Source organism: Geotrypetes seraphini, chromosome 17 (assembly GCF_902459505.1).
Source record: "Geotrypetes seraphini chromosome 17, aGeoSer1.1, whole genome shotgun sequence".
NCBI lineage: Eukaryota > Metazoa > Chordata > Amphibia > Gymnophiona > Dermophiidae > Geotrypetes > Geotrypetes seraphini.
Window position 1 is genome coordinate 21,395,642 of NC_047100.1, and position 17,830 is coordinate 21,413,471.

At 42.3% G+C, this 17,830-nt stretch overlaps 2 protein-coding genes across 8 annotated transcripts in view; one reads left to right on the plus strand and one right to left on the minus strand.

Annotated features, from left to right (window-relative positions):
- Positions 1-10,652, minus strand: part of CADPS (calcium dependent secretion activator) — a 447,229-nt gene extending 436,577 nt beyond the window's left edge. For 3 of the 7 annotated variants that reach the window (XM_033925902.1, XM_033925901.1, XM_033925899.1), the window contains exons 1-2: positions 10,275-10,652; positions 9,010-9,123 (exon numbers count right to left, since the gene is read on the minus strand). In XM_033925902.1, the coding sequence (XP_033781793.1) occupies positions 9,010-9,036 (27 nt within the window). In that variant the 5' untranslated portion in view covers positions 9,037-9,123; positions 10,275-10,652. The remainder of the gene's footprint in view (positions 1-9,009; positions 9,124-10,274) is intronic. The other 4 variants (XM_033925900.1, XM_033925903.1, XM_033925905.1 and 1 more) reach the window with 2 other exon arrangements.
- The window catches only part of SYNPR (synaptoporin), a 425,318-nt gene continuing 418,113 nt past the window's right edge, over positions 10,626-17,830 (plus strand). The window contains exons 1-3 of the mRNA XM_033925907.1: positions 10,626-10,762; positions 11,340-11,391; positions 17,752-17,793. Coding sequence (XP_033781798.1) covers positions 11,380-11,391; positions 17,752-17,793 — 54 coding nt within the window. The 5' untranslated portion in view covers positions 10,626-10,762; positions 11,340-11,379. The remainder of the gene's footprint in view (positions 10,763-11,339; positions 11,392-17,751; positions 17,794-17,830) is intronic.

The following is a 17,830-nucleotide window of genomic DNA, read 5'->3' on the forward strand; positions in this document are numbered from 1 at the left end:
GCTCAAAGTTAGGCATCATTTATAGAATAGCACTTATAGACAAATTCTATATAATCTGTCTAAAGTTAGGTACCTACATTGGAAGGCCTAGCTGATGTAGGTGGCTAACTCAAGCTTAATAGACTTCAGGTCAGTGAACTCACTATTTCCAAAGTCACACTGCAGACTTCAGAGCATACCCTGAAGAAAACCACAGCATGATGGCTGAAACGTTGGTTTCTACCTGACAAAGACACAGAGAGACCCAGAAACCTGCAACAAGCACAATGCCAGCTGTGGAAACCCTGAGAGAACAGTATCATAGGCTGCCAACAAATATGAATACAGAGAATATGTAATTCTATAAAAGTACACCTACATTTAGGAGCCTAGTGAGCACTTATGAAGAGCTTATTCTATAATGTGGATACCTGCCACTGTTTCCTCAAAGCTGAGCAGGAGTCCTCCAACTGCACTGCTGCCAGTAGGGGGCAGTACTTTAATATTGTGTTTTCAATCACTAGCGACAGACAGGTTCTGTGGAGTCCTGCAGAACTTACCTGTCCCTCTCTATTGAAAATGTGATAGTAAAACACCACCACCTACTGGCAGGAATGCTGCTGGAGGACTCCCACTCAGCTTAGAGGAAACAATGCCACCTACATATAATAAATGTAGCTGCATATAATCAATGTTAGGTTGTACCACAAAGGCAGTATATCAAATTTATAACCCTTCACCTTTACCCTTTTACTTTACTTGATAGAAGAGTAGTGTAATGACAAAAATATCATTTAGGCAAAACCACTTACACCAACCATAGAGCTATTGCAAATTTCCCTTTGATTGTTAACATACATGTATAAATTATAGTATTCTATAATTTACACACTTTACTGTGCACCCAAACTATGCCCTACTCAGACTCCACCCATGTATATGCCCACCTTCAAATTATGTGTTATCGCATTTAGACACCAGGTAATAGACTAGCATGTAGACAAACTATTGACATGTATGCATGTACTACACAGAAATGCATTACTGAAGCCTAAATTTCCAAGCCCACCTTATCTAGAATTAGCCCCGTAAAGGATAAGCAGCAAGAAGAAACCCATAAAGGTAAAAGAAGAGACAGCAGAGGGGAATTTCTTCAGAATAATACAGTCCAAAGCCAAATCGAAGGGGTCTGCAATGCTAATGGATGTATAAGGCCTGTTCCACAATTCTGTAAAGGAAAAAGAGTAAAGAGATAGGCTGGCAGGTGGTGGCACGAGGAATTTCTTTAAGATGAGTTAAGTACTGTAGGTATGAAGAAATTGGCAAGTATACAATACACTAGGGAAGAATTAAGGAAGGACAGGATGTAAGAAAGAAATGGTGAAGATATTTGAGAAGGGCAGAGGTAATTGGATTTGCTGGAGAAGTAGAAGCTCTAGAATTTGAAATGATGTTGAGAGCTCCCTGGAGAGAAAGAGAAGATAAAGATGAGGAAAGAAGACATAACTAGAGAGAATGTAGACTATAGGGAAGTAAAACTGAGCTGTAGAGATGTCCACAGAAAAAGATTTTGTTCATTTTTGGACTTCCTCCCTCTCCAATTTTAGAAGTTGTTTTTTGCTTCATTTCACACATTCATGTCAATAAAACTTTAATGCAATGGGCGTAAATTCTTTTCCTAGAGCTGACTATTTTTTGGTGCCCTGTTAGAACTTTTTAATATACATTAATATTAATGCCTTTATTGCATAATTGCTGGGCATATCCCTGACCCAATCATGCCCCTTCCATACTCTTGTGAGTTATATACTATAGAATTTGCACGCTATGGTATATTTCACAGACCTGCAAATTAGTGCTAGTTAACACCAATTATTATTGATTATTGGTTATTATGCCAACTGGCAGCAAATTAACTCACACGTGTAGCTGTAGAAATTCTATAACCTATGTGCACAATTTTGCATGATAAGCTTACAATTTTGTGTGCATGACTGTATAATGAGGGGGAATAATGGTTAGAGCAGTGAGCTGAAAAATAGGGAAGACAGGGTTCATATCCCCCTGCCCCTCCTTCTGATCTTGGCAAGTCACTTAACCTTCCATTACCTCAAATACTAACTTGGAGTCCTTTTACTAAGGTGCACTAAACAGACGAAAACTGGAAAAAGCACAAACATCAAAGCAGGTGCCACAAGGCGGTAAGAGGGGCCAAAAGAGACTACGATGAAAAAATAGCCAAGGAGGCACAAAACCTCAAGCCGTTCTTTCGATATATTAAGGTGAAATGACCTGCGAAGGAAGTGGTGGGGCCGTTGGATGACCATGGAATAAAGGAGGAGGACAAAGCCATCAACGACAAACTGAACACATTTTTTGCGACTGTATTTACCGAAGAGGATATACACAACATACCAAAAGCCGGCAGGCTATACACAGAAAACAAAGACGGGAAACTGACAGGGTTGACAGTCAGTCTAGAAGAGGTATGCAGCCAGATTGATAGGCTTAAAAACGATAAATTCCCGGGACAGGATGTCATCCATTCGAGGGTCATCAAGGAACTGAAAGGGGCTATAGCTGAACTGCTACAACTAATAATCAATCTGTCGATCAAATCAGGAAGGATTCCAAAGACTGGAAAGTGGCAAATGTTATGCCAATCTTCAAGAAAGGGTCAAAGGGAGATCCGGGAAACTATAGATCGATGAGTCTGACCTCGGTACCGGCAAAGATGGTAGAGGCACTGATAAAGGACCGCATCATTGATCACCATGACGACACAATCTAATGAGGACCAGCCAGCACGGCTTCAGCAAAGGAAGATCTTGCTTGATGAACTTGCTACACTTCTTCAAGGGAGTAAACAGGCAGATAGACAAGGGCGACCTGGTCGACATTGTATATCTGGATTTTCAGAAGGCGTTCGACAAGGTCCTGCATGAACGACTACTTCGAAAAATTGCGAGCCATGGAATCGAGGGTGAAATATTCACGTGGATTAAAAACTGGCTGGTGGATAAGAAACAGAGAGTGGGGGTAAATGGATAATACTTGGACTGGAAAAGCGTCACGAGTGGAGTGCCGCAGGGTTCGGTGCTTGAACCCGTGCTCTTCAATATATTTATAAATGACCTGGAAATTGGTACAATGAGCGAGGTGATTCAATTTACAGACGATACGAAATTATTCAGTATAGTGAAGACGCAGAAAGATTATGAAGACCTGCAACGTGACATAAACACGCTCAAGAAATGGGCCGTGACATGGCAAATGAGGTTTAACGTGGATAAATGTAAGGTGATGCATGTCGGTAACAAAAATCTTATACACGAATACAAGATGTCTGGTGCGGTACTCGGAAAGATCCCCCAGGAAAGAGACTTGGGAGTACTGGTCAACAAGTCAATGAAGCCATCCAAGCAATGTGCGGCGGTGGCGAAAATGGCAAACAGATTGCTAGGAATGATTAAGAAGGGGATCACGAACAGATCGGAAAAGGTTATCATGCCGCTGTACCGAGCCATGGTACGCCCCCACCTGGAATACTGCGTCCAGCACTGGTTGCTGTACATGAAGAAGGACACGGTACTACTCGAAAGGGTCCAGAGAAGAGCAACTAAGATGGTTAAGGGGCTGGAGGAGCTGCCGTACAGCGAAAGATTAGAGAAACTGGGCCTCTTCTCCCTCGAACAGAGGAGATTGAGAGGGGATATGATCGAAACATTCAAGGTACTGAAGGGGATAGACTTAGTAGATAAGGACAGGTTGTTCACCCTCTCCAAGGTAGGGAGAACAAGAGGGCACTCTCTAAAGTTGAAAGGGGATAGATTCCGTACAAAAGTAAGGAAGTTCTTCTTCACCCAGAGAGTGGTAGAAAACTGGAACGCTCTTCTGGAGGCTGTTACAGGGGAAAACACCCTCCAGGGATTTAAGACAAAATTAGACAAGTTTCTGCTGAACCAGAATGTACGCAGGTAAGGCTAGTCTCAGTTAGGGCACTGGTCTTTGATCTAAGGGCCGTCGCGTGACCCAGCAGCAGCAATTCTTATGTTCTTATGTTAGATGCTAAGACACCAATAGAAATATAATAGATATCACCATTTAGCGCATAATAATTAATATAAGGATCCTTTAGATTCAGAGAATGACACAGTAGCAGAATTTGTTACTGTTCATGTCTCCGCAGACAACCACAGGATATCATCCCATGTCATTCTTTAATGTTTATCTCAACCTCTGTTCTTCTACACCAGCATTCTTCAATAAGAACATAATTCAGACAGAAATCAATCCAACTTAATTACTGTAGCCAGAGAATCAAGAGTTGTAAAGATCTGTTCTTATGATGAGTCCTTTTCTTGATTTTCCTTAAATTATTCCTTTAAGGGTCCAAAAAACAAACTTAGGTAAACTGAGACAAAAGCTTGTTTCACTCTAATTGAGCTCATGATAATACCCTTGATAAGAGACTGGCATTACATTATTGATTGAAGGAAAAACTGGTACTTGGGCTCAAACTAACACTAAACTGCTGTATGTAATTCTCTTAGACCTGTGATGCTTTGCTCTTTCAATTAATTCTTACTAAATTTCTGTAGAGGATTATAATAAAAACAAACATCAGCACTGGGATGGCAATGCATTCAAATCTGTTGACTTTTAAGGTTAACTGATCTAATGCATTGTTTAGTCACTTTAAAGCTATCATTCTCCACATCTAAGGAGTTTGAAAACCCACTTCATGTTCTTGAAGATTACTTCATTAGGAAATGCTAATTTTCCAATCAGAAAATTATGGCTTTAACAATTGGCAAATAGCATGCTTGTATGCCATGCCTGAGAAATATTTGATCTGTATTTCACAGGTCTCCCATTGTTCCCTTATTGTACCCCTGCTGTTAAAATAAGCTACACTTAATGGCCTTCAATAATTTGAAATGAAGGAGAAACAGCAATATTACCTCAATCAGTTGCTGGGGATAAACTTAATTAATGTTTTGTTAGTTTTTATTCCTTTATAACCCGCTTTTTACAAAATGGCTCACAATAAAACATACACAATAAATAAAACAAACAGACATACATACCATTATTTCCCCGCATATAGGCTGCCCCTCTGCATAGGCCACACCCATGTATAGACTGCAGAAAAAGGCGGTCTATGTTTAAAAACCAGAAGATAAGCTGCCTCATGGTATTAGCCGCAGCTTATCTTCCGGTACCTCCCCTACCTTTTAAAATCTTCTCCCCCTGGACGGCGAATCTCCAGCAGTGCAGGACAGCTGCAATCTCTTCGGCATCCGGCCTGCCTCCGCACTGCCCGCTGAATGGCCTACGTCATCTCTCGCATCACTCGCGAGAACTGACATCAGTCACTCAGCAAGCGGTGCGGGGGCAAACTGGATACCGAAGAGATTGCTGCTGCCCTGCACCACTGGAGATTCGCCGTCTGCCGTCCAGGGGCTCTGAAAAAGGTACCGAAGGTGGGGGGGATGATTAAAATTTTTTATATAGGCCGCCCTATATAACTAGACTGCGCCCCATACACAGGTTTGTAAAACCCATGTATAGGCCACGGCCTATATATGGGGAAATATGGTAATATAAATCTAAGCATTACCATGTCAGCGACCAGCGCTCACATCATTACAATAGGTAGCGGCCATATTTCATACTGGAAAACAGATGCTTCTTCGGTAATTTCTTATACTCACGCAAATTTCCCTGCTGTCGTATATACGTTGGCATTCGATTCCATTATTGAGGATTTACACAGGAGAACATACTGGTTCTAGAGCTCACCAGCCTAAGATGTTTAACTGGAGGAATGGACAGGTCTACACGAGTAACTGAATGAAGTTTTGGTAATGGGGCATAAGGCAGAATGTAACCCATCAAACATGCCGGGGCCATACCACATACACATAAACAGACCATCACTAATAGTCTGTAGCATATACGGTCTTCCAGTTTTAGCCAATATAACTTCAACGTAGAAATTGGTTACGTGATTGATCCTCTCTAGTCGAAACAATGTTCTGGCAAGCGAATTCTGAGCGACTTGTAGTGCATTCAGCAGTTATGGGGAGTGTGTGGTGCAGTGGTTAGACCTACAATCTCAGCACTATGGGATTGTGGGTTCAAATCCCACACTGCTCCTTGTGACCTGGGCAAGTCACTTAATCCCCTTTGCCCCAGGTACAATAGATAGAGTGGGAATCTGCTGGGACAGTTAGGGAAAAATGCTTGAGTACCTGAATAATTTGCAATGTGCATAGAATTATAGGATATGCGGAATATAAATTATTTTTTTTTAAACAACCCCAAAGCACTAAATTACAATAATCTAAGCATAACAAAACCATGGACTTGAGGTTATTTTGAAAGCAATGGCTAAATGACCTTCATTAATTCCAAAATGTAAATTTTAATTTCCTTTAAAACATACTGTAGGAATGGATCCTTTTATTTATTCAGGCAGCTAACACAGGAATTATTGAAAGTTAACTATTAGCCCAAAAACATGGCATCTGTTACAGACACACTAATTTATGCATCAAATGCATGCCATGTTAAGAAGTAGGAGTTGGGCAGGTTTTGGGTGGAAAAAGGGCGTGGACTATACAATGCAGTTAGTGCATGGTACTTACTGCCTCAAGAGAAGGGGTGGGCAATCACAGTCCTTGAGGGCCGCGACCCAGTTGGTTTTTCAAGATTTCCATAATGAATATGCACGAGATTAATTTGCATACCATGGAAGCAGTCCGTGCAAATTAATCTTGTGATACAATATACAATTTTTTGACTGGGCTCAGAAAATTTTATAACCAGTCAGATATGTAAATACAGCCAGCGTCAACAGAAAAAGACATATTCGAAGTGGAAGATGATATTTTCTTTCTCAAGGGACCCTCGGCCACAAGAGGGCACCCGCTCAAACTCAGGGGCGGAAAATTTCATGGCGACACTAGAAAGTATTTCTTCACAGAGAGAGTGGTTGATCATTGGAACAAGCTTCCAGTGCAGGTGATCGAGGCAGACAGCGTGCCAGACTTTAAGAATAAATAGGATACCCATGTGGGATCCCTATGAGGGTCAAGATAAGGAAATTGTGTCATTAGGGCATAGAAAGGGGGTGGGTAAGCAGAGTGGGCAGACTTGATGGGCTGTAGCCCTTTTCTGCTGTCATCTTCTATGTTTCTATGTTATTCGCTCTTATGAAACTATCACTTTTACAAACAAAAGCAACAGAAGCATGAAACATATTTGTACCTGTTTCAGAACAAGTGAAAATATACTTACAGTGTGTATGTCTTGTCCGTTATACAGGATAGCTTTAGATAGGGTTACCAGATTTTCCATTTGGAAAATCCGAAACCCTAGACTTGTCCAGTTCCACCCATCCCTGCCCCCCCCCCGCTGTCGTTGGGCAAGAGGGTATCCGCGCATGTGACGTCAAATGCGCATGATATCATCATGTGGCATCCACGCATTCGAGGATGCCCTCCTGCCCGACGGCGATTTGATAGAAGCTTTTCAAAACCCGGACAAAGGGCTGGGTTTTGAAAAGCCGTCCAGATGTCTGGTAACCCTAACTTTAGAATAGTCCTAAATTCACCTGGGCAGCTATGTGGCTGCTGACATCTGCAAAGCTGGTGGTTCCCTTCTCAACTCCGCCCCCCTGTACCGCCTCTCATATGTGGCTACAGAAGTGAATATATGGGGTTTTTGTCAACCTCTTAAAGTTTTCCAGGTACCACCAATATCAGTGCTGATGCCTGAATACATATCTAGGTGAGTTAAGACACCTTTTAGATGCAGTCCTGTTTGCCTGGATAATAATCTGGGAACTAACACTGAATACTAGGAGTACTCAAATAACTTCTGGAAGTGGTCTGACTCCATCTCCTAACTGTCCCAGCACTATTTAGCATTGTTAAATGGTGAGCACAGTTCAATGGTGAGCACTTAAACTGGGTAGCGGCCACTATATTTTAAGCCCACAGCTTAAAAAGGATTTTCAGTTGAAAATTTGGAGGCTAAAAGTGAAGCACCGACCAATTTTTGAAACTTGACCCAACAGCAGTGTGACCTTTTGGCCCGAGTGAAATGTCAGAATGTTTCAGTCGTAATTTCTCATTGGGGAAGAGGAACAGTCACAGGGGGCAAGGTCAGGCGAATAGGGAGGATGCATAATCACTGTAATGTTTCTGGAAGTCAGGAATTTTCGAACAGCGAATGATGTGTGAGCGGGCGCGTTGTCATAGTGGAGCAACCAATTTTTGTATTTCCACTTATCTGGGCGGCTGTGCCGAACACTCTCACTCAACCGCTTCAAAACATCACAGTATGACTGTCCTACTATCTCACAAACATCATGGATAGTTTGCCTACGATCTGCAAGGATAGTCTCACAAACTTTTGCTATGGTTTCTGGTGTTGTGCTTGTTGACAGTTGTCCGGAACGGTCATTGTTGTGGACAGATGTTTGTCCGTCCTTGAAGCTTTTGTATCAAAGAAAGGTTTTACTTTTGCACATGGCATTATCTCCAAAGGCTTCCTGAAGCATACAACGGATTTCTGCAGCAGGTTTTTTTTTTTAAGTTTGAAACAAAATTTTATGCAGATTCTTTGCTCAGTAAAATCTGTCATATCGAAATCCGCAGTCACTAAAACACAATCTTACAAAATCGCACAGAACAAAACAATGCAACCACTCAGCTGCACGTCCTTTGGCACACTGATTCACAAAGCATACTGCTAGACACCTCTAGTGGTGGAAGAGCATACCAGTTTGCGCGCACTGTTCATATTCCCCCAACTTTTGGGTAGCACCTTGTATAATTTGTTCTCTTAGGCTTTGGTAGCTGGCGTCATGACAGTTGCAGTTGTCCGGGTCTCCCCATGTCTGGGTTGGTAGAACCGACAACATTTCAGCCACCATGCTGCAGCGAGACCCAGACAATTGCAACCATCAATATATAGTTTGTGTGACATTCATAAACCTCAAAGTCAAAAAAAACTTACCTCATAGTAACTCTGAACAGCATTCATAAAGGCTTCATCTGCCACTATCTGTGTTTCTCCATTAAAGAAGGCCTGGAATCTATCTTTAACTGTTTGGAGCTGTTGTTTGCTTATCTGTAAAACATTGAAAATGAAAATAAAATTTAGCAAATAAGTACTTAACTGTCAGTAAGAGTCAGGACAGGCCCTACAGGAGTGCTGATGCAAGCTGAGAAAGCAATGGGACAGGGGCTCTGTGGAAACCCTGGGCAGTGCCTATTCAAAAGCCCCACTCCCACAAGATGCTGGCAAGCATGAAATAGCTAATTGCCTTATCCATTAAGTAGCTGATGAGTTGCTGGAATCTAGGCAATGTGGGGTTATTGTGAGCACAAGGCCTTGAATTGTCTCTTTGCTTCTCATTCCCTGTGGTAGTAACTCCCTCTTATTCGAGTATCTCTCAACACGGCATTTCCTCTGTCCTATAATACTACAGTATTCCTGTCCCTTTTAATTTATTTTTGTTTTTATAAACTGCTATTCTTTTTATTTAATTTTCTATACCAGTCTCCCAAGGGAGCTCAGAACGGTTCACATGAATTTATTCGGGCAGTCAAGCATTTTTCCCTGGTGGGTCCTGGTGGGCTCCCAATCTATGTAATGTACCTGGGGCAATGGGGGGATTAAGTGACTTGTACAGGGTCACAATGAGCAGCGTGGGTTTGAACCCACAACCTCGGGGTGCTGAGGCTGTAGCTTTAACCACTGCGCGGTAACATACTTACAAATAATATGGTGTGGCTTGTGGGCATTAACCAACACTTGCATTAACACACATTTAACAAACATCCATTAGCACAAAGAGACCATGAGAAATGCTGTAACTACTCCTTTTTTTAAATTCTTTATTCATTTTAAAACTTTCATCAAGTGTACAAAAATTATAACAAATAAAATAAATTTAAGCACTTGTACATCTTATCATTATATCTTATAGTTATAAATATAACCCTCCCCCTCCCACCCTGAGATCCCTCTAGTTATTTTTATTTTCATATAATATAATAGAAACCCACCCCCATCCAACCTTAATCTTACAGTTAGTAGAAAAATATTAGAAAAATGGCATCAATCATGACAAAAGGACGTTAATGGTTCCCAAATTTTAATAAAGTTTTTATACTTTCCATTCTATATATGTGATAAACTGAATTCCACCAAAACTTAAAATTAAGCCTACTATGATCTTTCCATAACTATACACCTGCATCATTTCTATTCAGTACCTATTTCACATTAGGGGGACTCATGAGCAAAAGGTGTGGAAAAGTTACAAAAGCATTACAATTATTCAGAGAGCAGAAATATATCTGCTGCACTACCAATTTATGTCAGAGTTTTGCAATGCCAATGCGGAACTATTATTTCACATGATCACTGGAAGACTAAATATTTATCTAGCGTTAGGGGATAGCAAACGAGGGCCCCGCGGTCTGGCCATCTGTTTCCCCTCCTTCCCCCCTCATCTTCGCGGTCGCCTTTCCAAATCCCGGTTTCCATTTTCAGCGGGGCCTCAGCCCAACGGCCGTTTTCCATAAGTTGGCGCGCGGCTGCGCGGCGCGAAGCGTCTCCTCTGACGCAACTGTCTGTTTCCGCCTGGGCGGATTGCGTCATCGAGACAGCAGCCTGCGCGCGCGCGCCTTAAGGAGAAACGGCCGCCGCGCTGAGGCCCCGATGAAGAAGGAAACCGGGATTTGGAAGGGCGACCGCGAAGGTGAGGGGAATGCGGGAGATGCGGCGAGAAGGGGAAACGGTCCAGTGGCGCCTGAGCTTTCTTATGTTCCTTGGGGTGCGTGTGGAAAAGTAGCAGCGGGCTACTCAATAGAACTGGGGTGGAGGGCGAGAGAGGGGTGGGCAGGAAGTTTCTGGAAGGGGCATGGGAGGAGGGCAGACAGTGGATGAAAGGAAGAGAATGTCGAGATGAGGAAATGAAAAAAGGTAGAAAAAAAAATCTATTTGTTTGTTTGTTTCTATGTTCTTCCTTTAGGAGAAACTACTATTGTAGCTGTGTTGATCAACGTTTATAAACAGAAACGGAAATAAGGTGATGCTTGTATTGGACTGATTTGAATGCAATTTTGACTAGCTTTCAGAGACCAAATCCCCCTTGTTCAGGTCAGGACAGGATACTGTAACAGCAGTTTTCTTTACTGACCTGAGGAAAGAGATTTTGACCTCTGAAGCTAATTGAAAAATGTATTAGTCCAATAAAATGCCATTATCTTATTTTCCTTTTTTTTTGTTTTAGTTTTATTTGTTAATTTGTAATGTGATTTCTTATTTCTCTCCAGGGATTGAAGACAAAGTTAGACAAGTTCCTGCTGAACCGGAATGTATACGCAGGTAAGGCTAGTCTCAGTTAGGGCGCTGGTCTTTGACCTAAGGGCCGCCGCACCGCATGAGTGGACTGCTGGGCACGAGGACCACTGGTCTGTCCCAGCAGCGACAATTCCCATGTTCTTAATCGGGCTTGGGCTTGTTTTACATTGGGTGTATTGATGTTCTAGTGCTCTCTGCAGTGTAAGATGCTGCCTTTTCCTAGGTACACTCTTGTGTGTCTTTTGGATTATTACCAAAAATCATGCTCTTTATAGAGAGGAGGGGATGTTAAAAAATGATCATCCCTGGGTGTCATATATGCTGGATATGCTATTGGTGGAATATGTTAGCTTTGGGATATGTGCATCACAGATTTTTGTATTGTGTCCAATGGTTTATCAGACAACTGATGGGGAGTGAGTATGGGCAGTGGCCATGAGCTCAAAGTGAGTGGGCACTAAATTTTCTTCCTACCATGCCTCCTTCCCAAATGCAAAATATGAATACAGGCAGTTCCCCAGGTTAAGAATGAGTTACGTTTTTAAAGCTGTTCTTAAATCGGATTTCTATGTAACTCAGAACTGGTAGATTTTAAATTTCTTGCTGCTTACCTCTGCTCCCAGCTGACAAAAGTGCCAACTGTTCCTACCGGTTTTCCCTTTGAGGGACAGCATATGCAACCACACACTGTTCTTAATGTGGCCATGCATCATTCCTGAATCTGCTATAGGAGTCTATCCCACTGGAAATACTGCTCCATGAAATCAAATGAAGTTGCAACCACATTCTTAAGCACGAGTCATACAAGTCAGGCATCTGTAACTCAGGGACTGCCTGTACCTACTAAGTTTGTGGATTTTCCAAAGCCCTGCCAGCTGAAAATCTTTTCCTCCAGTCCGGCAGCCAGAACTCATTAAGTTCTTCAGCTGGTGGCAGCTCAGAGACATTTCTGCTAGCTGCAGAGCTTAGATTTCTGGCTGCCAGACTGTAGAAGGTGGTCTTCAACTGGCAAGGTTTTGGGATCTCCACCATAAAGAGCAAGGGAGGTGGCTAAATTTTGGTGGACTTGGGCCTTGTGTGTTCAGTACAGAAAGAAAGTGCATATCTGATTTTATTTCTCCAGCATTGTAATACTTGCTGAATTTAATTTCTTGGGGTTCCAAGTTCAATTTCTATTTGTGGTCTCTTGTTCTGTATTTGGTAAAGGTCGGTCTGTGTTTTGTGTGTGACCGATGCCGGTCCACAGAATAATTTTTTTATTTCTGCCGGTCCATAGGTGTAAAAAGGTTGAAAAACACTGCTCTAGGCCACAGGTGTCTCCTGCGGTGCTCATTGCTGCTCCCAGTGTTATCTTCTGGCTGGCTCCCTCCTCCTCACTGCCGTAGAGCACAAAGTCGCGGGCGGCAGCTCTTACACGCATCCTGCACCTGAACCGGAAGCCTTCTCTCTGACGCTGCAACATCAGGGAAGGCTTCCGGATGAGGCTTGGGACGCATGAGGAGCCGCTGCACACTTCAGCAGTGAGGAAGAGGGAACCAGCCATAAGATAACACCGGGGGCGGCAATGAAAACGTGCATCACACTGCATGCAGCATAAAACGTCCAGGCGGGAACAGGCCAGAAGGTGAGGCACCTTAATGAGGCACAGCATGGAGGGAGGGAGACAACAAATGTAGGGGGAATGATTTTATTTTCAATTTAGTGATTGAATTGTGTCAGTTTTGAGAATTTTGCACTGCTCAGGAAGAAATGTATTTGTTTCTTTTTCTCTGGGATTGTACTGCATGCAGAGTCTTGAATTTTAGGGTTTTGTTTGTATATATTAGTACTTTTAGTTTTTGTCCTGTATTTGCATGGGGTTATCTGTTTTCTGGTAGGAATGAATGTTGAGAAGCATACAGTGTGCTTTGTGTAGTTTAATTTTGTGATTAACTATTATATGTTGTTAATAAGATTATATTGTGTGTATATATGAAAATGAATGGAAAAATAGTGTTACAATTAGTATTATTATGGGGCGGGGTCTGGCCCATGACTTAGCCTATGTTTTGGATTTTGGCCCCTTAATGTGATTGAGTTTGACACTCCTGCAATAGGCAAAATAGGCAGCGGTTTAGGAGCATGGGCTGAAAAGGGTATCTTGTCAATTGTTTCCACAAGTACTGCTCAGATCTGGCTCCTAACAGGCACACAGGCTTTTTGGGCAGCAGTATTTAAAGTATAGCTGCATTTTGTTTAAAATTCTTCATGCAATTAATCACATGAATATAAAAAAAATTTATCACAATGAATTGCTCAAGTAAAGGTATATCATTTATTTATTTCTCACTGCAGTTCCTTGTGACTCTGGGCAAGTCACTTGACTCTCCATTGTTGCCCCAGGTACAAAATAAGTACCTGCATGTAATATGCAAACCACTTTGTAGCCATAGAAAGTGGTATATGTAGGGTTACCGATCCATGGACCTGCCCGAGGTCTGCCCAGTTCTACCCATCCCCGCCCCATTACGCCTACATCCCATCTCTCACCCCTAGCCTCACCCCTCAGCCTATTCTCATCAATTGGGAGGGTATCCGTACATGTGCGGATTCCCCCTTCCGATGCAATCTGAAGAGGAAGCGTTTCAAAACCCAGACAAAGTACTGGGTTTTGAAAAGCTGCCCAGACATGCCCTCTAAAAAGAGGACATATCCGGGTAAATCCGGATGTCTGGTAACCCTAGGTATATGAAATCCCCTCCCCCTTTCCTGATAAGGACTGATAATCTCCCTACCTCTCACCCCCTGATCACCACCTCATCTATAGATTCCCTTTTCTCTACCTGTTTTTCTCTCCTTTTGGTGTCTGCTTTCCCCACCCCGCTGATCTACCTTAATGGTGGTCTTTTGTTGGTCCCCGGAAGTAGCAGTGTTGCACATATGCTGCCTGTGGCCTTCTCTGAAACTTTTCTTCTATTCCATCCTGCCTTCTTTGACTTCACTTCCTGTTTCTGCATGGGCAAAATGGGTCAGAGGGAAAGCTTCAGACCAGGCTGCAGGCAACAAATGTGCAATGCTGCTGCTTCCATGGAACAACAGAAGACATGGGGGGGTCGAGGAGGGGGGGGCTAGTGATTCTGAATTGCAGGTAAAGGGAAACGAAGATGCTGGATTGTTCCAAGGACAGGGGTTGGGAGTGGAGGAGAACAGAAGAGATGTTTGAAGGAGACAGAAGATGCTGTATTGTGATTAATTATCTTAATTTCAATTAATTTTTTTAAATTGCAATCAATAATTAATTGCAGAATTAACCGCAATTAACTTGCAGCTCTAATTCAAAGCATTGGAATCATCATTGTCCCTGTGCCTTTAAAGAGGGTAAGTCTGATGATGGAGCTGCTGCCCAGGCTGAGCACTGCTTGTGAGAAAATGCTGTGAGTAGGAGACAGTGTCTTCACCCTCCACTCCTGCAATTAGGGGTGCTTAAATGGTAAATCCAGTTCTGAGTATGGTTTGATGAGGTCAAACATTAAAAAGGAATGCATTGTGGCATGTTAAAAAAAAAAAGAAAAGAAAACATGACAACATACAGAATTCAAACAAACGTTACTGTTGTTCATAGAATCGTTACACCACATGAAAATGTGCAGCATAAAAGGATCCCACTATACAACTAGAAATGTTGCTATAAGTTCAAGCAATTTTGATTCTAGTTTAATTTCAGTTATCACACCACCTATTCACCCTGGGCTCAGTTCCCCCAAACTTAGGCATGTACTTAAAGACCTGCCAAGTCTCCCACTTTCAGCAGGAGATTCTGCTTTTGTGGGTCTTCTCACTCCCACCCTCCTGCCAATGAGCAGCAATATCCCAATGAGTTGCAATTCCTGCTGCCGTGGCACAGGGAAGCAACTCCTTTTGCCTCGGACCACCAATCAGCTGTGAAGGCACTGAATCGGAAGCCAAGGACAGGCCTCAATGACCAGTCAAGAGCACACAACGAGGGAGTCGTGACGGCAAGATGTCAAGAGATCAGCCAAGGGTGTATAGTTCAAAAAAATCACTTTATTGATGATGCCACAATGGCTCAAAGACTCATTTGAGCCATTGTGGCATATTCATCAATAAAGTGATTTTTTTTTTAAACTATACACACTTGGCTGGTCTCTTGATGACTCCTTCGCTGTGCACCAATCAGCTGTGTCAGGGGTGGAGCAACAGGCTGGGAAGGATGGAGCAATGTGCTAGGCTGAGTGGAGTTATGGGTGGGGCAGAGAAATGGGCGGGACAGGCTGTGGGCAGACCCTGAATCTCCCACTGAGGAACAGCCCCCATAGTCACAGTTTATTTGAAGTATTCAAAGCCTATGTTATGAAAAGAGCAGCTGGCTGCTTCTCGGGTCGAGTTCCATTTGGAATAAACGATCTGAAAAAAAAAAAAAAAAGCTAAGGTCTCTAAAGATCGTTTATTTATTTATTTAATTCATTTTCTATCTCGTGGTCTCCAAAGAGCTCAGAACGTGTTACAGGTTAAACATACATAACTTGACACATACTAATATTAATAGAGTACTCCCTCGACGTTCGCGGGGGTTCTGTTCCAGGAATACCCGTGAATTTCAAAAAACCGCAAATGCAATTTTGAGCCTGTCAAAAGGCAGGAGAGGGCAGCTGGGGCGCCGGCGAGTGCAGAAAATCATTTGCGGTATGCTCCGACACCCCCCCCCCCCTTTCTGTTACTAAAGTCAGGCTACACCAATCAGGAGTTGCTTTGCTATGCAGCTCCTGATTGGTGTAGCCTGACTTTAATACAAAATCGCAAAAACGGTTTTTAGCACAGGCCGGTGTGCTGCTCCCGACGCTCATAGGAACTCTGAGTGGTGAGAGTAGCTCAGCATTCAGCCCACCAGCCAGTGCTAAAAAACACTTTTGCGGTTTTGTAAAAGGGGAGGGGGGGGGTTAGATATGAAGCTAATGCTTTTCTATAATATACATTATTCCTGTGAGATGTGATTCAGCAACCTGCAGTTCCGGGATACCGCAGGTTACTGAATCCTGCAGGACATCAAGGTATTGTAAAGGGCAAGCATTTCCCACAATTTTGTGAATTCCCCCCTAAGCAAAACAGTGTGATTCACGGTATTAAAAGCAGCTGCTACATCTAGTGAAATGAGAAATACTTCTCTCACCTATGAAAACCCAATCAGATTTTGGCAAGCATTAATATTAACAATCCCCTCCTTTTATGATGCTGTGCTAACAATAAAAGTTCCAATGCTCATAGGAATGCTTGCGCGGCTTCGTGAAAGAGTGGGGCGGGGGAGGAATGTTTTGGTTTTGTGCTTAGATCTAAAACCAAACTGAAATGTATCAATCAAATAAATTATGATGCTCTACAAAATTTGACAATTGCGAGAGAACTAACCTCTCCAGAACTTTTGTAAAAAGAAAAAAAGAAACCATTCATTTTGAAATAGGTCAAAAGTTTTCCACCTTACTAGAGTACTTAGATGATTTTTCTTTAATTAATGTATTAGTATTCCATTGTAATGATTTATTTAAATTCAATAAAATATTTTTGAAAAAAAAAATTAGTACAATAGCTACTCTGATCTATTAATCATCGCCATAGAGCAGCAGTAGAATATAGGCCCTCTTTTACAAAGGTGCGCTAAGCATTTTAGCGAGCGTTTAGCGCATGCTAAATCAACGTGTGTGCTAATCGCTAACGTCTCCATAGGATAACATGCACACGTTAGCGTTTAGCGTGCGCTAATATTTATTGTGCACTAAAAAGCATAGCGCACCTTTCAGGTGTCATTCCTTACTTAGGATGGTTTTTGTCAGCTTCATCCTTTGCATTTTACCATGCCAAATACAAGTTCACCCTGCATCCTTTCCCTCCCATCTAATCACTGTGAATTAAGTACTAAAGCTAAAGTATGTAAGTCATTACCGGAGTGCTCCTTGTTGTCTTATTATTATTTTATTAAAGACATGTCTTCCCAAAAGTGACAATGGGGACCTTTTGCAGTGGAATTCATGCAACATCTTCTACCAGTCCAGACAGCTGTCTAATAACTAAGCATTTGGCTTCGCTTTTCAGACTTTACAAGCAGCAATGACATACTGATTTTTTTTCCCTACTAAAAGCCAGGAAAGTTAACAAGAAACATACCGAGAAAGAAAGTCAATTGCCAGCAAATATTAAATTCACCTTTGCATACAGTTTGGGTTTTGTCGGTCCATTTGTCAGATGCAATAGGCTGCAGCAGGGAACAATAATTCTGCTGTCGCCCCACAGTACATAGCAAGACAATTCATAAAAGTGGCTTTAATGAGACCAATAAAATGTTTAGGTGTACGTGAGCATTCATAGTTTGTGTGTCTATGGTTTTTTTTGTAGACTGTGATGCATGAATTTTTAACACCAAAGGGAAGGAGCGAGGTAAGCAAGAAAAACATCTAAATCTCTTCCATTTCTC